This window comes from Gorilla gorilla, chromosome X, assembly GCF_029281585.2.
Source record: "Gorilla gorilla gorilla isolate KB3781 chromosome X, NHGRI_mGorGor1-v2.1_pri, whole genome shotgun sequence".
NCBI lineage: Eukaryota > Metazoa > Chordata > Mammalia > Primates > Hominidae > Gorilla > Gorilla gorilla.
Window position 1 is genome coordinate 62,822,676 of NC_073247.2, and position 26,833 is coordinate 62,849,508.

Consider the following 26,833-nt stretch of genomic DNA (forward strand, 5'->3'; position numbering starts at 1 on the left):
ACCCCAGCCCCCAGGCCTTTCACTGGTGAGAACCTTGATGCGCCGTCTCATGCTTCTGTCCAGGGGACTTTCGCGCCGACTGCTCCCCTGCACGGAGACTAAATGGACTCTTCTATTCCCTGGCCATCACAGGGTCTACAATGCATGCATCTTCCTCATTCCTTCATGTTCCCCAGATGACGATTTCATCTGTGTCTCCTCCCACGTACTCCCAAATGGACCGTCCCAGACCTTGAACCCGAAAATCATTCAGAGAGCAAAGGCCAAGACGCCCAAACACCTGCTGAAGAATCCTGCTCCAGGACTGAAGTGTATAGTCTCTATCAAAATAAAAACTGGAGGCCAGGCATGGTGGCTCACTCCTGTAATCCTAGTACTTTAGGAGGCCAAGGTGGGAGGATCGCTTTGGCCCAGGACTTTGAGACCAGCCTGGGTAACAGAGCGAGACTTTCTTGACAAAACCTAAAAAAATTAGTGGATCATGATGGTGCATGCCTGTAGTCACAGCTTCTCTGGAGGCTGAGGATGGAGGATTGCTTGAGCCCAGGAGTTTAAGGCTGCACTGAGCTATGATCATGCCACTGCACTCTAGCCTGGACAGAGCAAGACCACCATCTCTAGAAGAAACAAACAAACAAACAAAACCCAACAACTGGAAACATCCTCCTCTAGAACGGGGGTCAGGAACTCCTGCCTGCCTTGTTCCCTGACGTCGCTCCAGCACCTAGAACAGCGCTCAGCACGAGGACGCACTCATTAGTGTTTTGTTGAATAAATGACTCCTTTGACACAGCAATTCCACTTCTAAGAATCTTTCCTAAAGAAATATGCACACACGTGCACAGAGCTGTGTGCACAATAATTGCACGAGCAAACAACTGGGGAACGTTTGCAAAGGTTTATTTACTGTCAGTGACTGCTACAGGGGAATCGGATGAGGGGAGTACATGCTGACCAGGAAACAGAGTGAGCTGGGCTTGACCAGGACACATGGCAATGGGAAAAGCAGATGGGAGATGCTTATACTGGTACTTGGTGTGTGTGTGTGTGTGTGTGTGTGTGTGTGTGTGTGTGTGGTGTGGTTTGTGTGTGTGTGTAAATGCAGAGGAAAAAGTCTGAAATTAAACACTCAGAACTGCCCTCAGTAGTCACATCTGGGGAGAGAGGAGGTTAATGCTGTTCCATGCAGAGGTAACTGACAATACTTGTTTTCTAAGGTAGGTGCATGGATACACAAACCAAAATATGCATTAAGTATGTCTTGCTCATCAATGAAAATGTTAATATCTAACAGAATGACACAGTGTAAGAAAATACAACGGAAACGCCAACATCGAACTCTTGGCACGCTAAGAAAAATGACGCTCAACTTTTCACTGTTGTGAACACTTGTTTTCACTTGATGACGAGGGGTCCGCAGCCATGCCCATGTTCGTGAAAGGTCACCACGTTCTGCTTCTCATCATGGGCATGTGTCGTATCCCCGAGGCTGAGGCAAGAAGAGAGAAGGAAAGTAAGTGGCAGTGAGTTCCCACCACGTGGCAACTCAATCTCAACTCCTCCTGACCTGCAGACCCTGCACACTCCGATTCTGCCCTATCTCAGGACCTGCACACACCTTCCACGGTTCCTCGAAGTGAACCATCTGTTCATGCCACAGTGACTTCCTCGCCTGGGTTATCAATTCCTAGGCTAGAGGAAGGTGTGGCCCGCATATCAGGGCTGACCTGGGGTTTGGGACCCCACAGCATCCTGGGTAGGGAGCATCCCTGGATATATACAGGGCAGGGAGTAGAAAGAGCATGGGAAATCTCATCGTTCAGCCTCAATGCTGTACACTAGAAAATTATAAGGGAATGATTTGGGGAGCAAGTGACAGATGGGATACCAGTATCATAACAGAATAGCACATCTGCAGGGATGTGGGGGGTGAGTGGAAGGTTCTCTTACGGAGTTACTCGTCATCTTCCTCAGGGTCGCTGATCTCTTCATAAATCACCAGCTGCTTTCTCTCACGCAGTCTGTGAGTCCAGGCATGTTCCCCCCTTTTGGGTCCTATGATGGAGAATAGTTGGAAAGTGAGGGTTGGGTAGGTTGGAGAGTGTTAGGCTCTGTTTACTCAAAAAAAGGAGATGCCTGCTTCCTCCCAAGTGCCCATGGGCCTTCTTTATCCAGTTTTTCACATTCTCTGGCTTAGAGAGGCTGAGACCTTAGATCCACACCAGCATAGGCCAAATGCCGATTAAAGTTTTAGCTTCTGGCTCCTTCCCTTCTCAGGCTTAGATTCCCAACCTCTTCACTTACGGGAACATTCCCCCATACCTCCTTTCATCCAGCACGTATTTGTTAAGGCCACACAGGCGTACCTTGTTCTGTTGCACTTCATGTTCATACTGCTTCGCAGATGCTGCAATTTTTTTTTTTTGGAAATTCTCACCAATTTTACACTTTTCCATTATTATTATATCTGTTACAGTGATCTGTGATCAGTGAGCTTTGATATTATTACTACAATTGTTTTTATTGTTTTTTAGTGTTTTAAAATAATTTTTGTTCTTTATTTTGTGGGTACACAGTAGGTGTATATTCTTATGGGGTACATGAGATGCTTTGATACAGGCATGCAATGCATGATAATCACATCATGGAAAATAGGGTATCCATCCTCAAGCATTTATCCTTGCCTTACAAACAATCCATTTATGCTCTTTTAGTTTTTTTAATGTACAATTAAGTTATTATTGACTATAATCACCCTGTTGTGTGTAATTGTTTTGGGGGGTACCATGAACTGCACCCATAGAAGTTGACAAACTGAATCGACCAATGTTGTGTGTGTTCTGACTGCTCCACCGATGAGCTGTTCCGCGTCTCTCTTCCTTTTCTTGGGCCTCCCTATTTCCTGAGACACAGCAATACTGAAATGAGGATTATTAACAACCTTACAATGGCCGCTAAGTGTTCAAATGAAAGGAAGAGTCGCATGTCTCTCGCTCTAAATCACAAGCTAGAAATGGCTAAGCTTAGTGAGGAAGCATGCTGAAAGCCAAGACAGGATGAAAGCTAGGCCTATTGCACCAAACAGCCAAGCTGTGAATGCAAAGGAAAAGTTCTTGAAGGAAATAATAGTATATAATGCAAAGGAAAAGTTCTTGAGGGAAATAATAATACTAATACTCCAGTGAACACACGAATAAGAAAGCAAAACTGCCTTACTGCTCAAATAGAGGAAGTTTGAGTGGTCAGGATAGAAGACGAAACCAGCCACAACATTCCCTTAAGCCAAAGTCTAATTCAGAGCAAGACCAGAACTCTCGTCAAGTCCATGAATGCTGAGAGAGGTGAAGAAGCTGCAGGAGAAACATGTGAAGATAGCAGAGGTTGGTTCATGAGGTTTAAGGAATGAAGCCGTTTCCGTAACATAAAAGTGCAAGGTGAAGCAGCAAACCCTGATGGAGAAGCTGCAGCAAGTTATCCAGAAGATCTAGCTAAGATCACTGTTGAAGGTGGCTACATGAAACAACAGATTTTCAATGTAGATAAAATAGCCTTCTATTGGAAGGAGATGCCATCTAGGACTTTCATAGCTAGAGAGGATTGATTTCAACTTTGAAAGAAGTTCTACTGTGGGTAAAATGCTATCCAATAGCATCACATACTACAGAGAAATCCTTCATGAAACGGAGAGCTAATCGATGTGGCAAATTTCACTGTTGTGTTCTTTTAAGAAACTGCCACAGCCACTCCACCCTTCAGCAACCACCACCTTGATCAGCCAGCAGCCATCAACACCGAGGCAAGACCCTCCACCAGCAAAAAGAGTGTGACTCACTGAAGGCTCAGAAGATTGTTAGCATTTTTAACAAAGAATTATTTTAAAATTAAGGTATATACATTTTTAGACACAACGCTATCACACACTTAGTAGACTACACTATAGTATAAACATAATGTTTTTATGCGCTGCCAAACCAAAAAACAACGTGTGTGACTCACTTTATTGCAGTGGTCTGGAACTGAACCTGCAGTATCTCTGAAGTACACCTGTATTGGGTAACAGGCATGGCATTGAGCTGAGTCTTAATCAGGTAATGATCCCAGGTAATCACAGATAGAATTGCTTGAGCACCTTTCATGTCATCAGGCCTTCTAGATTAAATTTAATGTCTCCAAACAATTTATGAACTATGATTCTTTATTTCCATCTTACGGACTAGGAATCTGGAGCTGAGAAAATCTGAAAGACTTGCCCCAAGTCACATGGTTTTTTCTATGGGTGACAAATCAAGTCTGTCTCTGGAAGTCATGTCTAACATCTCATCTGGAGCTGGGCGAGCTCCTCAGCCCAGTCTGGACCCAGGGTTATCTGGGATCCATGCCACACACCCAGTCCATACACCTGAACATCGCCAGGGAAGCCAGAGGGACTGTTCCTGAATTGCTTCCTCTTACCAGATCTCTCGTGAATCTTCTCAGAGGTAGTTGGTTTTCCCGGGGGGCACAGCTGTTTCCCATCATTTTGTGGGCCAGATGCTTCTGGCACTTCCTCCGAATCATTTCCTTCCTCTGCTGGCTTCTTGGGCATGATCTTTATAATGTGAAGATCACAGATAAATAGTATCAGTGACATTTCTATAGTGCTTTTGAGCTTACAAAGGGTCTTCACATGCATTAGCTTATTCAATGTTCTCAACAACACTGGGAGAGTTACACAGGCCTAAATTAGGAGAAACCTGGGAGGGGAGGTTAGAAGGGAAAGGAATGGCCTAAGTGAATATGGTTTCCAGGGATAGAATGCTTATCTTCCCACTCTTTTAGGACTGACATTCTTGCAAACAGCAAAAATCTCCATGTAATTGAGAGTGTGATATACAGATGATTTGGAGAAGAGTAGCATTCTAAGAATTCACAAGGTCTACAAAGGGAAGAGGTTCTGTAAAATACAAGGGATCCCATATAAGCTTGTAGACAGCTGCTGGGAGAGTAAATGTAAAAACATAGGGAGGCGACAAAACACTGCTGGGAAAGATGGTGTGGGGAGATGAATACAGGGAAGGGAGAGGGAAAGAAATGGTTTGCCGAAATTAATCTAGGCAGCAAACAAAGCAGTACCAGATATGACATACTACCCTACCGAGGCACCAACATTCAATGTGGAATTCAGTGAGGTGGTACCCATACCAATTCTGGTTGCATTGGGATGTGTCACTGACCAACAATCTTAAGCTACTTTTTTTTTCTTTCTTTCTTTCTTTCTTTTTTTTTTTTTTGAGACGGAGTCTCACTGTGTCGCCAGACTGGGGTGCCGTGGCATGATATCGGCTCAAGGCAACATCCGACTCCCGCATTTAAGCGATTCTCCTTCCTTAGCCTCCAGAGTATCTGGGACTACAGGCAGGCACTACCACGCCCCGCTAAGTTTTGTATTTTTAGTAGAGACATGGTTTCACCATGTTGGGCAGGATGGTCTTGATCTCTTGACCTCGTGATCTGCCCGCCTCAGCCTCCCAAAGTGCTGGGATTACAGTCGTGAGCCACCGCGCCCGGCTCTTAAGCTACTTTTAATTCAGCTTCCTCCCTTATGAAATAGTGAACCATACATGTCAAATAGCCTACAGTAAAGTCCTCTCTGAGCTTGTAAACACTGTTTAAATGTAGTAATAATAACAATTAATACCTTTCACAATCCTTCTTTGAATTCAGTCTCCACACTGGCAACCCAACTCCCAGACCCCTTTACCCTCCAAACCAGAGTTGAATCTGCACTTGTGGGATCACTCATTCAGGGGCCTCCGAGGGATCCCCTGGGCTGGGACTGGGCCTTCCCAGATGCCCCAGGTGCAGACAAGGCACTCAAGGAGCTCACAGTAGGGAGGGGCCAACAATCAAAGCGATTCCTAAGCCCTGCAAGTGGCCCCAGCAACACAGCAGAGACCAGATGGTCCTTCCTGTTGAGAGAGTGGGTGTCCCAATGGAAGCACCAGCAGGCCCTATGGGGTGAAGCCCTAGTGAGCAACATCTGAACTTCATAAACAAATGCAAATGTGAATGAGCTTTAAATGGCTTGGAGCTCTGGATTAGACTACCACTGCCACTGCGCCCCAGGAAAATTCTTTAACATCTCTGTACCACGATAGCCTCATTTTATTATTATGTTGCTGATAACTATGATCTAAAACATGAACTATAATTCTTTACTTCCATTTCATGGACCAGGAATCTGGAGCTCAGAGAACTTAGAAGATTTGTGTCAAGTCACATGGCTTTCATATGGATGAAAACTGAAGTGTGTGACTCATTATTATTCGGAGATAATAGAAACAATGTCTTCTTAAGGATTAAATAAATTAATCCATGTGAACTGCTTGAAATAGTATCTGGCATCACTATGAAAACAAAAGAGGTATTAACAATCGCAACTGTTGGTACTATCAAGCCGTCGGTGCTACATCAGGTGTTGTGACAGACATGGGGAGAAGAAGGCAGTGAGGGCATTTTTGATATTCTCCCACTCTTACCAGTGTTCGCATCCGTGGAGGGACAAAGGTTCTCCGGTCCTTTAGATCTGAGAGACACTCACCTTCGGGGAGATTCCCTGGAGCCTGCCGAAAGTCATCTGAGGACGTTCAACTGAAAGAGAACACATCAGAATTTTTCTTTGTTGGTAAAGGTTTCCAAACTCTAGAGAGACTTCTGTCGCATCAGGGTATTCTGCAGCAGAGGCTTATGAGTCCACTCATTGTTGAGGAGTTATTTGAGATTTGCTTCTGAATTATGTTTAGTCATGGTTGGTGCATTTATCTGTGGCATCAATTCAGAATTTTCCATCTCATGGTTTGTCAAATGGGGACTAAACCCCATCACAGTCTCACCTTATTCCATTACATATCTTTTACTTTTTCCCAAATAATTAAATTGATTGGTTAGGAATCTGAACTGTATCCACTCAAGATGTGCAACAACTGAAAATCATTGTACACTTCAAATGGGTGAATCTTATGGTATGTGAATTAAGCTGTTAAATGTGTGATGAACCATGGATGATTTGGTCCAGTGGCTCTGAAATATTTTCAGTATAAAGACACTCCTTTAACGTCAAAAACTTGGCAGATACTCAAGCACTGGCTTTTCAGATCTCTTATAGTGATTGCGGGAGATTGTAGAATCTGGCCTGTTTAGTTGGGGAGTAATAGGTCTATTGGAGACGGTTTGGACATTCTGACCTTGTCTTATAATTATGTTGTCAGAGTAGAAGAGCAAGTAAATACATATGTCCCCTTTATATTCCTGAAATGTACAAAGATCTCTACCCAAGAACCTGTCTTTTTTTCACCCTATGTTATCTCTGTTCTCTGACAAGTGGGAAAGCTCTCTGTGTGTTGGATAAGGGATCACTCCTTCAAACTCTCTTCCAAGCGCATCACGGAGAATCAGGGTTCTTTGGGAATGAGAAGACTATTTGGTTTTGATAAAATACAGAGAAACAGCGATCTTTATTACATAATGTGTTCATCACCCTCACTCCTAAGATACCTATCCAATACCTACATGCTGTTAATGAAACAAGCTCTGGAAGTTTTTGGCGGATCTACAGTTGTAACACTTTCTTTCTTTCTTTTTTTCACTTGTAGCATTTTTTTTAGCAGTCCTTTGATTCATTAACGGTGCTTAGGAAGAACAACATGTCGTTTAAAAAAGAAATATTTCAAACACACAGAAAAGTATGGGGAATAATATTGAGCCCAGTCGGATCTCAACATTACCCCACAGCTATGTTAGGTCTGATTTATTTATTCAGAATATTAGAAAAACTGCAAATAGGCCGGGTGTGGTAGCTCACACTTGTAATCCCAGCACTTTGGAAGGCTGAGGCGGGTGGATCACCTGAGGTCAGGAAGTTTGAGACCAGCCTGGCCAACATGGTGAAACCCCGTCTCTACCATAAATTAAAAAATGAGCTGGGTGTGGGGGCACGCGCCTGTAACCCCAGCTACTCGGGAGGCTGAGGCAGGAGAATCACTTGAACCCAGGAGGTGAAAGTTGGAGTGAGCTGAGATTGCCTTATTGCACTCCACCCTGGCCGAGAAGAGTGAAACTCCATCTCAAAAACAAAAACAAACAAAACACACTATCAACAAGTCACAGCTGAAGCTGTCTGTGCCGCACTCAGCAATCCCTGCCCGCCCTCCCTCCCTCCTCCACTTACAGCCAGTCACCTTAATTTGATGGCTTTTTATTCACATTCATGTTTGTATACATTTACCATTTACTTATTCTCCATAAAATATATATTCTTCTTTTGCATGTTTTAAAATTTTATATGAATGGCCTCTGTAGTTAACTTTCTGCATGCATTTTTTTTTTTCACTCAGCCCTGATGTGTATGACGGAACAACTGCCTGAGGATCTTTCTCAGGTAGCTGAGCTGAAAAGCAATTGGGCTTGGGGAGACCCTTTCCAGCCCCTTCCCATCTACTCACCCTGATTCCCACGGTTAGGGTCATTATCAAAATCATTCCCCTGGAAGTCTTCGGCCCGTTTATTACACATGAAAGGTGGGAGGGTGGCCTTGAAACCTAGAAAGAAGCAAAATGTTTATTCCTTAAGAGACAAGCTTGGGCCTGGTATGGTGGCTCATGTCTGTAGTACCAACACTTTGGGAGGCTAAGGCCAGAGAATTGCTTGAGGCCAGGAATTCAAGGCTGCAGTAAGCTATGATCGCACTACTGCCCTCTAGCCTAGGTGACAGACTGAGACTGACTCAAAAAAAAAAAAAAAAAAAAAAGGAAGAGACAAGCCGAGAGAAGGTAGGGTGGGTGTGTGTGGGGTGGGGGTAGGGGGGTTGCCGGGATGCCACAGAGACAGTTGGGCTCATCAGAACAGAAGCCTAAGGGAGAGAAACGTGCAGGATCCAGGTATAAGCTCCACTGTGGCCAGTCCCTGCCCTCAGCCCTGACAGGATACAGAAGAGCAGAACACCCAGAAGCTGCCTTGCGATTTTTCCCTGCACAAAAGGAAAATGTGAGGTACTTTCTGCAGCCTAAGAAGTAGCCAAAGCAGGAAAAGGGATGCTCATGTGTCCCCAGACTTGTCTGTTCCTAGAACTTTCTGTTACCTAGTTTAGTCATAGCCTCATACTTTCTCTTCATATACACATAGAAGATTTTCTCCGAGGCTTTCATCTTTTCCCACTCTTCCTTAGAGAAGTATTTGGCAATATCATCGAAGGCCTACAAAAAAAAAAAAAAAGGAATTATGGCAGGGACTCAGCTAGGCATGTCTGCCATTCAGCTGGAGCCGCTTCCTGTGTGCTAGATCTGGGAACTGGGGATGATAATCCTTCCTGGTTGATGCCATGGCTAACTGACAGAACACGAGGGACCTTCCCTAGCTTCACCCCTGCCACACAGTAGGGCTTTAATGCTGCTGGCTGGCTCTCTTCCCACCTTCCAGAATGGACTGAGAGTCACCAGATGTAGTGCAAGGTCACAGACTTGTCTCCAGGGATGCTAGGTGATGACAGAGCGAGGGTGGGAGGCTCTCAAGGGTCCAGATCTCCCCCGAGACCCTGCTCCTTGTCTCCAGTATCTCTGTCCTCCCCTCCTCAGAAACCGGGTCACCCCACACTGTCCCCTGGGCCACTACTCTGCTCCCTCCAGGTCACCTCACCTTTTGGATCTTCTCTGGTATTTGAGCACCAGCCGCGGGTCTCCTTGCAAAGGCGTCGTCTCCGTTCATGGCACCGGGAGCAGTCTGACCTGCAAGAGAAATAGCCTGAGTCTTTCCAGCCACGGCAGCTTTGATCCTGTGGAGGGAGAAATCAGTGAAGGCCGGCCACCCTCAGTCACCTGGAATCAGCTGCTGCATTTCTCCATCCGGGGCTTATCTGTCCCTGAGTAAGGATATGGGGAGAAATCAGATGAAAACAGGGAACCAGGGGTCTCTGGGAGAAGTATTGATAGGGAATGACAGGTTTCCTATGGGCAAAGCAGCCTTGAGTCTTTGGGAGGGGGTTGGCTAATGTTGTTAGTAGTTTCCCTGGAGCTAGGCTTACCCTGAAAGATGTACGGACCCTTGTTGGGGAGGCAGGGACATGACTGTGTAATTTTATTCAGTGGGGGCATGCTGACACCCCCACTCAATAAATAAAGGAAGGGAAGTTAGTCCCAGAGATAACATGGTCTCTTTGGCGGTGGATCTGATCAGGCAGAGGGATGGGGGGTTCTGTTCTGTTGAAGAGAAATGAGCATCGCTAATATGAACGTGTTCAGAGGCTATTACTCGGTGATTTGTAAATTATTAGAAGGAAGAGAGCTAGAATTTCTGAGACTACAAGAGCCCGCCATCACCTAGAGAGAATGTGGGGCATTTCAAGATGCAGCAATCAGCCAGGCGCCGTGGCTCACGCCTGTAATCCCAGCACTTTGGGAGGCCGAGGCGTGCAGGTCGCTTGAGCCCAGGAGGTCGAGACCCGGCTGGGAAACACAGCAAAACCCCCGTCTACAAAATACACAAAAAGTTAGCTGGGGTTGGTGGAGCAGGCCTGTACCATCCCAGCACTTTGGAAGGCCAAGGTGGGCAGATCGCCTTAGCCCAGGAGCTTGAGACCAGGCTCGCAAACGTAGCAAAACCATCTCTACTAAAAAAAAACAAACAAAATTTAGCAGAAGCGGGGTGGTGCGCGCCTGTAGCCCCAAGGCCTAGGCGAGAGGCTCACTTGAGCCCAGGAGGAAAGATTTGAGTGAGCTTTTTGTTTGTTTGTTTTTTCAGACAGGGTCTCGCTCTGTTGCCCAGTCGGGAGTGCACTGGCGTGATCATGGCTCACTGCAACCTCCGCCTCTTAGGTTCAGGCGATCCACCAGCTGTGGCTTCCAAAAGTGCAGGGATTACAAGTGTAAGCCACCGCGCCCGGCCCAAATTTCTTAAGTTACTACAGAGTTCCGAGGAAAATTCCCGTACCTGAAAAAGTTAGAAACTGACAGGAAAGATTTGAGATGGCGGCCTGCCTCATATACACTCCTTATTGAAACCAGACAGCAAATGCACCGCGGAGGAGGGGAGGGGTAGGAAGAACGGAAAAAGAAAATCAGCGTATGCTTACTCTGATTTTGGAAGAATCCAAAGAGAAAATCAGACCGTGCGTACTCTGAGTATGGAAGAATCGAAAGAGAGAGAAAGTCAGAGCATGCGTACTCTGAACTTAAAGTAGCCAATCCCAGGGGATGCTTTAGGCGGGAAAATTAGAGTCTCCACCCCCACTTTGAGAAGGTTCCGTCCCTGGAGCCGGGACTGATAGAAGCCACATCCGCTTCGCTTGTTCCGCCTACTGTTCTGACTTCTAATTGGCCAGATGGAGTTCACTAACTGCCCTGATTGGTCCATCATCCTTGGGCAGTGACGTAGCAGAATAATGTCTCCTCCTCCAGCCACACTTTGTTGCCACTGCGAAAAAGTGGGTGGTCCTCAGGCGCCGTCAGATTTTGAACTCTCCGAAGACCGTTCCTGGATCTTGGGTTAAAAATCTGGATTCTAGTCTGAACTGTGGGAAGAAAAAAATAGTCAATCTGTGATTTTTCTACTTGAAAGACACGATGTTTTCCAAACTAGCACATTTGTGGAGGTTTGCTATACTTAGTCGTGGCTTTCATTCTTCAGTGGCTTCTATATCTGTTGCCACTGAAAAAAACAGTCCAAGGCCCCGCAACCTCTGCTTACATTTTTGAAAGGGAATCTAAGTATGGTGCGCACAATTACCATCCTTTACCTGTAGCCCTGAAGAGAGGAAAATGTATTTACTTGTGGGATGTGATTGTGGTATTGGTTACATCTGCCTTGGCCAATCCTCCGGCCTCCGTCTTGGGACTACAGGCGTGAACCACCCCACCCCCACTAATATTTTTTATTTTTTGATTTTTTAATAGAGAAGGTTTCGCTGTGTTGGCCAGACTGGTCTTGACGTCGTGGGCTCAAGCGATCCTCCCACCTCGGCCTCGGGACTACAGGCATTCACCACCCAGCCCACGCTTTTTTTTTTTTTTTTTTTTTAAATGGGAGCCAGGTTTTGCTATGTTGGCCAGGCTGGTCTCATCGTCCTGGGCTCAAGGGATCCTTCCGCCATGGCCTCGAGACTACAGGCATGCACCACCCTGCCCACGCTTTTTTTTTTTTTTTTTTTTTTTTAGTAGAAACCGTGTTTCCCTATGTTGGCCAGGCCGGCATCAAGCTCCTGGACTCAAGGGATCCTCCCGTCTCAGGACTACAGCCATGCACCACCCTGCCCAAGCTATTTTTTGTTTTGTTTTGTTTCGTTTTAGTGGAAACCGGGTTTCGATATGTTGCCCAGGCTGGCCTCCACCTCTTAGGCTCAGATGATGCTTCCACCTCGGCCTCAGAACTATAGGCGTGTGCCATTCCACCCCGCTCATTTTTATTTATTTATTTATTTATTTATTTATTTATTTATTAGGAGAGGCAGGCTTTCGCTTTGTTGGCCAGGCTGGTATCAAACTCCTGGGCTCAAGCAATGCTCCCACCTTGGCCTCAAAACTACAGGAGTGAGCCACCCCGCCCACGCTATTTTTTTGTTGTTCTTGTTGTTAGCAGAAATGGGGTTTCGCTATGTTGGCCAGGCTGGCCTCGACCTCCTAGGCTCAAGCAATCCTCCCGCCTCGGCCTCGGGACTACAGGCTCACACCACCCCGCCCCCACTAATATTTTTAATTTTTCTATTAGAGACAGTTTCGCTATGTTGTCCAGGCTGGGCTCTACCTCTGGGACTCAAGTGATTCTCCCGCCTCGGCCTTGGGACTACAGGCATGCACCACCCTGCCTTTTGCTATGTTTCCCAGGTTGGTCTTGACCTCCTGGGCTCACTCAATGATTTGAACCCGGGAAGTGGAGGTTGCATTGAGCTGAGATCACACCACTGCACTCCAGCTTGGGCGACAGAGCAAGACGGAAAAAAGAAAGAAAGAAAGAAAGAGCGAGAGAGAGACCAGCTGAATCTCCGTAAGAACAGTGAGCTTTGTGGTATTTTTACTTGCCCTCGTCCCATCTCATGCTCCCAGCTTGGTTCTGTTCATTGCTGATGAAATACAGATAGGATTGGCCAGAACTGGTAGATGGCTGGCTGTTGATCATGAAAATGTCAGACCTGATATAGTCCTCCTTGGAAAGGCCCTTTCTGGGGGTTGATACTCTGTGTCTGCAGTGCTGTGGGACGATGGCATAATGCTGACCATTAAGCCAGAGGAACATGGGTCCACACATCGTGGCAATCTACTAGGCTGCTGAGTGACCATCGCAGCCCTTGAGGTTTTAGAACAAGAAAATCTTGCTGAAAATGCAGGAAAAAAATGGGTATTATCGTGAGAAGTGAACCCATGAAGCTACCTTTTGATGTTGTAACTGCCATAAGAGGAACAGAATTATTATTATTGCTATTATTTTGAGTCAGAGGTTCATTCTGGTTGCCCAGGTTGGAGTGCAATGGCACGATCTTGGCTCACTGCAACCTCTGCCTGCTGGGTTCTAGCGATTCTCCTGCCTCAGCCTCCTGAGTAGCTGGGATTACAGGCATGCGCCACTATGCCCGGCTAATTTTTATATTTTTAGTAGAGACGGGGTTTCGCCATGTTGGCCAGGCTGGTCTCGAACTCCTGACCTCAGGCGATCCACCCGCCTCAGCCTCCCAAAGTGTTGGGATTACAGGCGTGAGCCACTGTGCCCGGGAGGAAAATAATTATTAAATGCTATTGTTATTAAAGAAACCATAGACTGTAATGCTTGGGAGTTGTGTCTATGACTTTGAGATTATGGACTTCTGGCCAAGCCCACCCATGGTGACATCATCAGGTTTCACCTCTGCTGGTGATCAAGGAGGATGAGATTCGAGAGTCCAGTGAAATCATTAACAAGACCATCTTGTCGTTCTGAGGGTAGCAGCTGTTTTCAGTGGTCCCTGGGAGCCGGCTGGAGACAGGTGGTCCTGTAAAAGCTCTGCTCTAAATGTAGGCACATTCCACTCCCATGTGCCGTCAAAATCTTTTTGTGTATATATGTTTTTTTCAGTTGATACACGATGGAACAATGTTCATGAACCTGACATTTGCTTTGTAGTGTTAAGAGAATGTAATGGCATCTATATTCAGTGAAGGTGTTTTGATGTGCACGTGTACTTTATAAGGTGAAATGCATCTGTATATACAGACAGCCTTTAAATCACATCCTTCAGTATACTTTATATATGCTTTTATAATTTCCTTGCTGGTATAAAGGTTTTGTATTTGAAAAAGTATCTCTAGCGTATTACATAAAAGGCTGCACCTTATAAAGTCAAATCATTGTTTTCATTGAATTTTAGGAAGGATCAGTGGTTAAGCATATAAAAAATACTAGTTTTTTTGTTTTCTTTTGTTTTTTGTTTTTGTTTTTGTTTTGAGACGGAGTCTCGCTCTGTCGCCCAGGCTGGAGTGCAGTGGCTCGATCTCCGCTCACTGCAAGCTCCGCCTCCTGGGTTCACGCCATTCTCCTGCCTCAGCCTCCCGAGTGGCTGGGACTACAGGTGCCCACCAAAACGCCTGGCTAATTTTTTGTATTCTTAGTAGAGACGGGGTTTCATCGTGTTAGCCAGGGTGGTCTCGATCTCCTGACCTCGTGATCTGCCTGCCTCGACCTCCCAAAGTGTTGGGATTACAGGTGTGAGCCACTGAGCCCGGCCTATAAAATACTAATATTAAGTAAACTTTATGTTGACCAACACCAGGATATATTCTATGGATGTCATTATTTTGAATTAAGAATTAGTGTTTAACATCCCTAAATTGTTTTGAGTGCTTGATTATAATTTGTAAAAAAAAGTTTATTTTTAATATTTCTTTACATTTTAAACAAAGCTTATATTTCAGAAAAAAAAAAAAAAAGAGAGACAGAACATGGCCGGGTGCAGTGGTTCACGCTTGTAATCCCAGCACTTTGGGAGGCCGAGGTGGGCAGATCACTTGAGGTCAGGAGTTTGAGACCAGCCTGGCCAACATGGAGAAACCCCGTCTCTACTAAAAGTACAAAAATTAGCCAGGCATGGTGGCACCCGCCTGTAGTCCCAGCTACATGGGAGGCTGAGACAGGAGAATAGCTCGAACCCGGGAGGCAGAGGTTGCAGTGAGCTCGAGAGCGTGCCACTGCACTACAGCCTAGGAGACAGAGTGAGAATCCCTCTTGAAAAAAAAATGTACAGTACATTTTCATCACCGCAATGCTATCCCTTGTGCTACTCATTTTTAGTAATACTCTCCTCCCATCCGCCATCCCTAATCCCTGGCAACCACAAATCTGTTTTTCGTTTCCACAATTTTGTCTTTTCTACAATGCTGTACAAGTGAAATCTTACAGTACATAACGTTTTACGGGCTTATTTCACTCAGCGTTAATTCCATGGAGATTCCTCCAAGATATTGATATTTGTGTATCAATAGTTCATTGTTGTTGTTGTTGTTGTTGTTGAGACAGAGTCTCACTCTGTCACCCAGGCTAGAGTGCAGTGTCTCGGCTCACTGCAACTGTCTGCCTCCCGGGTTCAAGCAATTTTCCAGCCTCAGCCTCCCGAGTAGCTCTGACTACAGGTGCGTGCCACCACACCTGGGTAATTTTTGTATTAGTAGTAAAGATGGGGTTTCAACATACTGGCAAGGCTGGTCTTGAACTCCTGACGTCATCATCCACCCGCCTCGACCTCCCAAAGTGCTGTGATAACAGGATGAGCCACTGTGCCCTGACGATAGTTCATTTTTATTGCTGAGTAGCATTCCAGGGGATGGATGCACCACAGTTTGACCATTCACTTATTTTAGGACATATTGATTATTTCCAGCTATTGGCTATTACAAGTAAAGCTGCTATGAACAATTATGTACAAGTTTCTGGATGGGCATACCTTTTAATTTCTCTGAAGTGTAATTGTTGAATTGTATGGTCACTGCATTGTTTAGTTTTATAAGAAACTACCAAACTGCTTTCCAGAGTGGCTGTAAGATTTTACCTTCCCAGCAGCACTTAATGAGGTGTCCAGTTTCTCTGCATCCTCGTCACCATTTGGTGTTGTCACTATGTCTTTTATTTTAGCTGTTGTAATAAGTGTGTAGTGATGCCTCATCGTGGTGTTATTCTGCATCTAGTGAAGCAAATGAGTGTTGAACATCTTTTCATGTGCTTATTTGCTTATTTGCTCTTCAGTGAAATGTATGTTCACATCTTTTCACGATTTTCTAATTGGATTATTTGTTTGTATTTTTTACCATTGAGGTTTTTATTATTTTTTTTTCTTGAGACAGAGTCTTGCTCTGTTACCCAGGCTGGAGTGCAGTGGCACGATCTTGGCTCGCTCCGACCTCCGCCTCCGAGGTTCAAGTGATTCTCGTGCCTCAGCCTCCAGAGTAGCTGGGATTACAGGCATGCATCATCATGCTTGTCTAATTTTAGTATTTTTAGTAGAGATGGGTTTTTTGCCATGTTGCCCAGGCTGGTCTTGAACTCCTGGCCTCAAGGGATCTGCCCTCCGTCCACCTCGACCTTTCAAAGTGCTGGGATTACAAGCGTGAGCCACCACGCTCAGCCTACTGTTGGGTTTTGAGAGTACTATACGTATCCATTATATATTCTGGATGTGAGTCATTTCTTGGATATGTGGTTTGCAAACATTTTCTTTCAGATCGTACCCTATTTTTTCATCCTTTTAACAAGATTTCTTGCAGAGCAAAAGTTTTAAATTGGATAAAATCTAATTTATTTTTTTCCTTATGTATTATGCTTTTTGAACCATTCACTATGCCCTAGATCTCAGACGTTTCTCCTATATTTTCTTGTAAAACTTTTTTTTAGTTTTGTTTGTTTGTTTGTTTGTTTGTTTGTTTTTTGAGATGCAGTCTCGCTCTGTTGCCCAGGATGGAGTGCGGTGGCACGATCTCGGCTCACTGCAAGCTCCACCTCCCGGGTTCACCCCATTCTCCTGCCTCAGCCTCCCGAGTAGCTGGGACTACAGGCGCCTGCCACCACGCCCAGCTAACTTGTTTGTATTTTTAGTAGAGACAGGGTTTCACTGTGTTAGCCAGGATGGTCTTGATCTCCTGACCTCGTGATCCGCCCACCTCGGCCTCCCAAAGTGCTGGGATTACAGGCGTGAGCCACCGTGCCCGGCCTTTTTTAGTTTTATATTTTAGATTTAAATCTATGATCCACTTGACTTACTTTTTTGTATAAAGGTATGAAGACTAGGCCTTATTATTATTATTATTATTATTATTTTGGCCTATGGCTCTGCAACTGCCCCAGCACCATTTGTTAAGCAGATGATCTTTCCCTATTTTTGTCTCTTGGTAAAAAATCAGTGTGGGCTATTTCTAGGTTTTCTATTTTGTTACAGCGATCTATGTGTCTATTTTTCTCCCAGTGGTATATAGTCTTGATTCCTGTAGCTATATAAGAAGTATTGAAATATGGTAGAGCAATTCCTCCCACCTTATTCTTCTTTTCCAAAAATTGTCTTAGCTATATAAATATTTTTTGAGATGGAGTCTCACTTTTGTCGCCCAAGCTGGAGGGCAGTGGGGTGATCTCGGCTCACCGCAACTTCTGTCTACTGTGTTCAAGCGGTTCTCCTGTCTCAGCTTCCCGAGTAGCTGGGATTTCAGGTGCACGCCACCACACCCGGCTAATTTTTGTATTTTTAGTAGAGACAGGGTTTCGCCATGTTGGCCAGGCTGGTCTCAAACTCCTTACCTCAAGCGATCTGCCCCTCTCAGCCTCCCAAAGTGCTGGGAATACAGGCGTGAGACACGGGGCCCAGTGTTGTCTTAGCTGTTGACAATTTGTTACAGCAGCAATCAAAAATGAATGCACATAGAAATAGATTAATTAGTGAAACAAAATAAAAAGTCAAGAAACAGACTAATTTATATACAAATTTCAGCATGCATTTCCAAACAGTGGGCAAAAGATGGGGTGTATAATAAAGGATTGTATAATAAAGGATTGTTGTCTATCCATTTGGAAAAATAAACATTAAATCCTTACTTTCAACCACATAAAATAATAAATTCTAAAAATTCAGAGACTTAAATGTGAAAACGTGAAGTCATAAAGAACTAGATGAAATTTTAGGAAAATATTACAGTGTAAGACATCTTGAGTTGGCATAGGCACTTCCTGATATTACACCAAGGCTATAAACAATGAATCTGACATATTTAAAGATGTAAAAAGTAAAGTATCATCTAAGTCAAAAGACACCATAAAAAAACTGTTTAAAAAGGCAAATTTTAGGCCAGGCACAGTGGCTCATGCCTGTAATCCCAGTACTTTGGGAGGCCAAGGCGGGCAGATCACGAGGTCAGCAGATCAAGACGATCCTGGCTACCACGGTGAAACCCTGTCTCTACTAAAAGTACAAAAAATTAGCCAGGTGTGGTGGTGGGTGCCTGTAGTCCCAGCTACTCGGGAGGCTGAGGCAGGAGAATGGTATGAACCCGGCAGGAGAATGGCGTGCACCTGGGAGGCGGAGCTTGCAGTGAGCCGAGATTGCACCACTGCACTCCATCCTGGGCAACAGAGTGAGACTCCGGCTCAAAAAAAAAAAAAAAAAAAAAAAAAAAGGCAAATTTTGGGGAAAATGAAGCATCCCCAATAAATTAACAGTAACCATCTCTAATATGTAACAAAGCTTTTCCATATCAATAAGAGAAACTGGAACAACCCAATGAAAAAATGTGTTCAGGCATGGCACTACTTTATCGTATAGCAGAAAAGAATTACAGAATAGAAATTACGAAAGGAAAATAATAAAGGAAATGGAGAAGAGATCCAAGAACTTTCAACGTTCATCCAATAGAAGATCCAGAGGTAGAGAATAGAAAGACTGGGACGGGCGCGGTGGCTCACGCCTGTTATTCCAACACTTTGGGAGGCCAAGGCAGGCAGATTACCTGAGGTCAGGAGTTCGAGACCAGCCTGTCCAACATGGTGAAACCCTGTCTCTACTAAAAATACAAAAATTAGCCCAGTGCGGTGGTGGGCGCCTGAAATCCCAGCTACTTGGGAGGCTGAGGCAGGGGAATCACTTGAACCCGGGAAACAGATGTTGCAGTGAGCTGAGGTCCTGCCACAGCACTCCAACCTCGGTGTCAGAGCAAAACTCCATCTCAAAAATGAAAAAAAAAAAAAAAAAAAAAGACTGGAGAGAAGGCACTACTTGAAGAAATAATGTTCTAGAATTTTCCCAACTGAACAAAGACATGAATCTTCAACCTGAAAAGAGCCACCTAGTTCTGAGCCTGATTAACACACATGTGCACACACACCTGTGCATGCACGAGTGCACGCACACACACACCCCCTCGTGGTAAAATTTCTAGGATAAAGATAAAATCCTGAAAGGTCCCAGAGAGAAAAAGAGAAGAGAGAATGCAATGGAGAGGTTTTTCAAGGAGCTGATTTAAAATAACTTTGGACCAGGCGCAGTGGCTCATGCCTGTAGTCCCAGCACTTTGGGCGCCAAGACCGGATGCTCGCTTGAGCTCAGGAGTTTGAGACCAGCCTGGTCAACAAGGCGAAACCCACTTCTACAAAAAACACAAGTAACCAGGTGTGGTGCCACATGCCTGTAGTCCCAGCTACTTGGGAGGCTGAGGCAGGAGAACTGCTTGAGTCCGGGAGGTGGAGATTGCAGTGAGCCGAGATTGTGCCATTGCATTCCAGCCTGGGTGACAGAGCCAGGCACTGTCTCAAAAAAACAAAACAAGAACAAACAATAAAAAAGTTGAACCTAGATATCTATATACAGCCAGAATAATCCAGAATGAGGGGAGAAATATTTCAGAAAATTCATGACGCATATACCCTTCAGAAATAATTATTGGTATCCAGTCCTGTGAGAAGGGAAAACTAAATTTAGGAGGAAGGAGGTGATTTCAGTAAGCAATGGCGAGCAGAAAAATAGTAAAATTTATTGAAAAGTGTAAACTTTAGATTGAAAAATTTTAAAATTACAGTCTTGAACTAAAATTCCCAGTATTATAAACTTGGAAGACGGGAGCAGGGACAGGAAAGAAAAGATAAGTTTTTTTTGGTGTTCAAGGAAGGGATACAGATGCTAATGAATGATAGAATGCGGTGGTGCACGCCTGTAACCTGAGCTATTCAGGAGGCTGGGGCAGGAGAATCACTTGAACCTGGGAGGTGGAGGTTGCATTCAGGTGAGATCACACCATTGCACTCCAGCCTGGGAAACAAGAGTGAAACTCTGGAAAAAGAAAAAAAAAAAGGCCAGGCACAGTGGCTCAAGCCTGTAATCCCAGCACGTTGGGAGGCCGAGACAGGTGGATCCCTTGAGTTCAGGAGTTCGAGACCAGTCTGGCCAACAAGGTGAAACTCCATCTCTACTAAAAATTCAAAAATTAGCCTGGCACAGTGTCACATGCCTGTGGTTCCAGCTACTCAAGAGGCTGAGGCAGGAGAATTGCTTGGACTCGGGAGGCAGAGGTTCAGTGAGCCAAGATTGTGCCACTGTGCTCCAACCTGGGCGACGGAGGAAGACTCTGTCTCAAATAAATAAATAAATAAATAAATAGTAAGTAAGTAAATAGAAAACCTATTGGATAGATTGGATATGAAAACATTAACTGCTCAAATCAATAATTCAGCGGAATAGATTGGATGTTAAAACCGATATAGTTGAAAAAGCAATTACTGAGCTGAGGAAATGCGTCTAAAGAATTCATAAAAGTAATCAGTAATGGATAGAGAAGAAGTAAATGAAAGAAAAGTTAATTAATAGAGAGGATAGAAGAATAAATGTCAAAACACATCTAATAGTAGCCTTATAAGAAGAGAATACAGTTATTAAAAAGGAGAGTGTACTTAAATAAGTAATCAATGAGAATTTCTCAGATTTTAAAAAATGACTTAAGGTTTAAAGGTATTATAGTACACACATACACACAGGAAAAGTGAAATGTAAAATTGTGAAAGACAAAGAAAAAAATATTTTAAAAACGATCAGAGAGAAATAGCAGGTTACTCACGGAGGAAAAATAATTAAACTGACACCGGATCTCTCAAATACCACACTGGAGGCAAGGATGCAATGGTGTAATAACTCCAAGCTGTTGAAAAAAATGATTTTTTTTTTGAGACAGAGTCTCGCTTTCTCACCCAGGCTGGAGTGCAGTGGCATGATCTCAGCTCACTGCAACCTCTGCCTCCTGGGTTCAAGCAAATCTCCTGCCTCAGCCTCCTGAGTAGCTGGGGCTACAGGCGCACACCACCACGCCCGGCTAATTTTTGTACTTTTAGTAGAGGTGGGGTCTTGCCATGTTGGCCAAGCTGGTCTGGAACTCCTGACCTCAGGTTATCTGCCTGCCTCGGCCTCCCAAAGCGCTGGGATTGCAGGCGTAAGCCACTGCACCCGACGAAAGAAAGGAATTTTTATACCGGGTGGAGTAAAGACAATGTCAGCCACATGACTTCAGGAGATTGAAGACACAGGGAAATGTTAAAGCAAACAAGTATTTATTGCACTTATTAGAGACTGTAAGGAAGGGCCAGCTGCAGTGGCTCGTGCCTGTAATCCCAGCACTTTGGGAGCCTGAGGCAAGAGGATTGATTGAGCCCAGGAGTTCAAGACCAGCCTGGGCAACATGGCAAAACGCCATCTCTACAAAAAATTCAGAAATTAGATGGGCATATCAAGTTCCTGGGTCTGTAGAAAATTAAAAATATATATATATATATATATATATATGGCTGGATTTGGTGGTGCATACCTGTAGTCCCAGCTATTCGGGAGGCTGGGGCAGGAAGATTGCTTGGGCCCTGGAGTTTGAGGCTGCAGTGAGCTAGGATTGGGTCACTGCACTCCAGCCTGAGTTACAGAGTGAGACTTTGTCTCTGAAAAAAAAAAAAAAGATCGTAAGGACGACTTTACTCAGAGGGGGGACTACTGTGATAGGTACAGGGACCACCGTAATGGGGTCTTGCGGTGGGAGAGTGATATTGGGATCGACTTCAACTCCCCAAGGACAAGTGGGGATTTGTAGTCAAGGAGTAGGGTCGGGGGGTCAGAAGATGGGAAATTACTTGGAGGAAAACTCAGGTGCAGGGGAATTCTGGCTAAACTGACTTGACAGGATTTTTGCTGAAACAGGCTAAATGGGCAGAGTCCCTGGATGAAGGACAGAGCCCGAGGTTGGGACCTAGTCGGAAACAGGACTCAGAGGAGCCCGATTCAAGTTTGGTCAAAGGAGAGTGTCTCTGTCTGAAAGCAAAAGCAAGAAAGCCAACAGCAGTAAAATGAATGGGTCACAAAGGAGAATTTTTGTGCATTGCTAAACAGGACTCTGCTTTAAACATTGTGAAAGTTGATTATGTGAAGTGAGTCGCTCTTAGTTGTTTTTTTGTTTGTTTTGTTTTGTTTTTTGTTTTTTTGGTTTTTTTTTTGTTTTTTTTTTGTTTTTGTTTGTTTGTTTGTTTTTTTGAGATGAAGTCTCTCTGTGTCACCCAGGCTGGAGTGCCATGCGTGATCTCGGCTCACTGAAACCTCAGCTTCCTGGGTTGAAGCGATTCTCCCGCCTCAGCCTCCCGAGTAGCTGGGACTACAGCCACGTGCCACCACACCCGACTAATTTTGTATTTTTACCGGAGACAGGGTTTTGCCATGTTGACCAGGCTGGTCTCAAACTCCTGACCTCAAGCCATCTGTCCGCCTTGGCCTCCCAAAGTGCTGTGATTACAGGCGTGCTCCACCGCAGCCCACCTGAATTGACTCATTCTTGACATACACAACTATGTCAGAGTTGTGTGGCCAGGGGAAAAAGCACTCAGGGCACATTGCACCTGCTCTAAGAATTGAATTTTCCACAAGGCTGGTGGCTGAAATGGCCTGCTGCCACCCTAAGAGCACTTTTACCTAGTAACTGCTGAAACAACCTGCAATGACTCTAAGGCTTGTTTTACCTATTGTCCACACTCACCAATCAGAGCTTCCAGCTCCTGAAAGCTTCTCTGGTGCCAATGGACTTGCTTTAAAAACTATAGGTAACATTTCTGTTTCTAATAAAACTCTCAACTTTCTCTTTGTTCTTTGGACATACCAAAGACCAGCCAGTTTGGGTGTATGCCTCAGATCACAATTCTGTGATTCTCAAATAAAATGTTTAGAGATTCATGGCCTGGCGTGGTGGCTCACCCTGTAATCCCAGCCCTGTGGGAGGCTGAGGCCGGTGGATCGCTTGAGCCCAGGGGTTCATGACCTGCCTGGACAACGTGGTGAAACCCTGTCACCACAAAAAAATACAAAAATTAGCTGGATGTGGTGGTGCATGCCTGTAATCCCAGCTATTCCAGAGGCTGAGTCGGGGAGGCAGAGGTTGCAGTGAGCCGAGATTGTGCCACTGCACTCCGGGGTGGGCGACAGTGAGACCCGGCCTCAAAACAAAAAACAAAAACAAAAACATAATATAACATCCTTAATATTGTAGTTTAAAAAAGAGACTTGTCTCCATAGGTTTTGACTTTGATATTTGTGGTGTCAGAAGTGGGGTCCGAAGCTGACTCACCTTGGAGATATCAATGACCTCTGGAACTATGGCGTGAGGTCTGCACACTTGGTCCCCTTGAGCTTTTGCTTTTCTGGTTGCCTCTTTCCCCCCGGTGAGACTTTCTTGGATCAAACTGCCATTTGTTGGGGAGTTGAGTTCAGTTTTATTTGGGAATTTGTTAGGAAGGGTCTTTCTCTGTCTCCTGGTTATGAAACCTCCTCTTTTCTTTTCTTTTCCTTTCTTTTCTTGTCTTGTCTTTTTTATCTTGTCTTTCTCTTTTCTTTTTTTTTTTTTGAGACAGTGTTTCGCTCTGTCGCCCAGGCTGCAGTGCAGTGGTGTGATCTGGGCTCACTGCAACCTTCACCTCCGAGGCTCAAGTGATTCTCGTGCATCGTCCTCCCGAGTAACTGGGATTACAGGCGTGCGCCACTACGCCTGGATAATTTTTGTGTTTTTTAGTAGACATGTGGTTTCACCCTGTTAGCCAGGCTGGTCTTGAAGTCCTGAGCTCAAGTGATCTGCCCGCCTCGGCCTCCCAAAGTGCTGGGATTACAGGCATGAGCCACTACACCCAGCCAGAGACGGCCTGTTTAAGAGGGATTTTCTCCCTCCTGGTTATGAGGCCGGGTTACAGAGATTTTTCTGTTAGAGAAGGCTTCTCATGCTTCCTGGTAAGTTTGTACTTTATTTTCTGAATCGTTTGCATGCTTAGAGTTTAATTTGGCTTTTGTGTATTAGGCATTAAACCGAATCACCTAGATTAATTTATTTACACACAGGCTCTCAAAGTTCAAAGGCATGCCAACATAGTTCCCTCTTTCTGGGACGCCAGCTGGTAATGTGTGCCAACATTATGGGGATCATTCACGCAGTCTGTTTTCCTCAAACTGAACTAAAATAATACAGTCCAAATGGGACTCCTATCTCAGTTGGTATCTTGAGGCTCCAGAACACATTGAAGACTCAAAGGCTGCCTCACTGCAAGATACTGTCTAAAGCTAGCTGAGATTTTCTTCTCCAAAGCCTTCCCCTCTCCTTTGTTTACCTCTTCCTCTTTATCCTTCTTTAAGCAAAACTCTTTTTCCAAAACTCCTCAGCTACTCTGGCATACTGACTATTAAAATAAAGACAGTTGAAAGACATCAGATACAAATAAAATAAAATCACTGACCTTTGTAGTGTTTCTTAAAAGCAAAAGATGAAATTCCCATGTAAAAGATCTCCTTCCTATACTAAAAGGGAAGACAACACTCTTATCTTCAAGGATGAGGAATTGAGACCAAGAGAACATTATACAAAGCTTATTGGAATACCACTTACCTTTTGGGCCTCCTCACATAATTCAGTCACATTTTTACAGTTAACAATTCTTTGTCTAATTCAACATGTTGGTAACTGACTCAAACTGCTTTACCCAAAATTTGGGTCACCACCTTCATAAGATTACCTATTGAGGAGAAAAATCTTAAATAAAGTTTAGCCTTCTTCCATTTTGTCAGAAATATAATTTAGATCCAACGTCTTTTATAAATCAGTGAGTTTGTATGTTTTACTGTCCCATAATCAAAATTCTAAAATGAAAGTTATCTTTGTTTATGTACGTATCTGTGTTTGGGCGTATTCCTGCGTATGTACATGTGTTATGTTAAATGTGTCTACATGGTAAAATCTGGAATCGTTGGCAAACAATTATTTAAAGAATCCTATTCAGATTGGCTTAAATAGGTACTCATATAAATATACAGTAATTAACTAAAACGCATTTAGTTCATGCAACTTAATTAAGTAGTTGAAAAATAAGCTGGTTTTAAAATTGTTGGTAAAATAAAATGAGAAATGTTTTCAAAATTGTGACCACACATTTTTGGCTGGGTTTACTGGTTCTATATTTGTCTCTGTTGGATGTTTTAAGGTTATGAAACATAAACCTAACCTAAAAACAGAATGGTCTTTTATGTGCAATTCTTTGATAAGTAAGACTAATTTAATATTGTGGGTGTAATAAAACAGCTGTATTTTCTGAGTTATTGGCAAAATACTCATATATTTAAGGTTTTTGCTCAGGTGGATACCTGACATTTACAGGCTATAAAAATGTTTTAATAGGAAAATAACTCCAAATGACTAGCTTTATTTATTTATTTATTTATTTATTTATTTATTTATTTAATTTATTTAGAGCAGAGTCTCCCTCTGTCGCCCAGGCTGGAGTGCAGTGGTGCTATCTCGGCTCGCTGCAGCCTCTGCCTCCCAGGTTCAAGAGATTGTCCTGTCTCAGCCTCCCAAGTAGCTGGGACTCTAGGCGTGCGCCCCCATGCCTGGATAATTTTTGTATTTTTAGTAGAGATGGGGTTTCACCTTTTTGGCCAGGCTGGTCTTGAACTCCTGACCTCAAGTGATCTGCCCTTCTTGGCCTCCCTAAGTGCTGGGATTACAGGCGTGAGCCACCGACCCCGGCCGACTGGCTTTGTTTAATATGTCAGTTTTCATAAGTAATCTAGGTATAATAGTTAAAATGAATAAATGAGGTAACTGTGAGATACATGTTTATAAGTGAACTTTTCATGTAATCTGAAATGTTTTTTTCTCTTGCTCTTACCATATGGAGATGAAATATTAAAGTTGTGTTATGTTAGATTAAGTAATAGGTACTCACTAAATGCCAGGATCATTTCCAACTAAGAAAACAATGGCTTTGGGAGGCCGAGGCGGGCGGATCACGAGGTCAGGAGATCGAGACCATCCTGGCTAACACGGTGAAACCCCGTCTCTACTAAAAATACAAAAAAAAAAAAAATTAGCCGGGCGTGGTAGTGGGCGCCTGTAGTCCCAGCTACTCGGGAGGCTGAGGCAGGAGAATGGCGTGAAACCGGGAGGTGGAACTTGCAGTGAGCCGAGATCGCGCCACTGCACTCCAGCCCGGGCGACAAAGCAAGACTCCGTCTCAAAAAAAAAAAAAAAAAAAAAAAAAAGAAAACAATGGATCCACCTGCCTAGGCCTTCCAAAATGCTGGGATTACAGGCGTGAGCCACCATGCCCAGTGAGGAAAAGAAGTATTAAACGCTATTGTTATTAAAGAAACCAAAGATCGTGATGCCTGGAAGGTGATTCTAAGACTCGAGATAATGGACTTCTGGCCAAGCCAACCCATGGTGACATCATCAGGTTTGCGCCTCCACTGGTGATCAAGGAGGATGAGATTCGAGAGTCCAGTGAAATCATTAACAAGACCATCTTGTCTTTCTGA

At 44.3% G+C, this 26,833-nt stretch overlaps 1 protein-coding gene and 1 pseudogene across 3 annotated transcripts; one reads left to right on the forward strand and one right to left on the reverse strand.

Moving 5' to 3' along the window:
* Window positions 1–883: 883 nt before the first annotated feature.
* On the reverse strand, window positions 884–11,273 carry LOC101153153 (protein SSX2). 3 transcript variants are annotated; one of them, XM_031005985.3, is made up of 9 exons: window positions 11,102–11,258; window positions 9,670–9,758; window positions 9,116–9,230; window positions 8,481–8,576; window positions 6,581–6,630; window positions 4,453–4,588; window positions 2,825–2,902; window positions 1,951–2,055; window positions 884–1,489 (listed from the first exon to the last, which is right to left on the reverse strand). In XM_031005985.3, the coding sequence occupies exons 2-8, from the start codon at window positions 9,736–9,738 to the stop codon at window positions 1,955–1,957; spliced, it is 645 nt and encodes a 214-aa protein (XP_030861845.2). In that variant the 5' UTR covers window positions 9,739–9,758; window positions 11,102–11,258; the 3' UTR covers window positions 884–1,489; window positions 1,951–1,954. The 3 variants fall into 3 exon arrangements, with proteins under 3 accessions (XP_030861845.2, XP_030861843.2, XP_063558883.1); XM_031005983.3 differs by lacking the exon at window positions 2,825–2,902 and having other exon boundaries at window positions 11,102–11,273; XM_063702813.1 differs by lacking the exons at window positions 884–1,489; window positions 1,951–2,055 and adding an exon at window positions 3,997–4,044 and having other exon boundaries at window positions 2,884–2,902; window positions 11,102–11,257.
* Window positions 11,094–26,833, forward strand: LOC101153521 (ornithine aminotransferase, mitochondrial-like; annotated as a pseudogene).

Bases quoted from the DNA above. Each gene is read 5' to 3' on its own strand.
- LOC101153153 (XM_031005985.3), bottom strand. From the start codon at position 9,738: ATGAACGGAGACGACGCCTTTGCAAGGAGACCCGCGGCTGGTGCTCAA. The intron at 8,577-9,115 runs GTAACAGAAAGT...GCTTCTTTCTAG, and splicing joins TGAGGCTATGACTAAACTAG to GTTTCAAGGCCACCCTCCCA. The intron at 4,589-6,580 runs GTGAGTGTCTCT...CACATTATAAAG, and splicing joins TCCAGGGAATCTCCCCGAAG to ATCATGCCCAAGAAGCCAGC.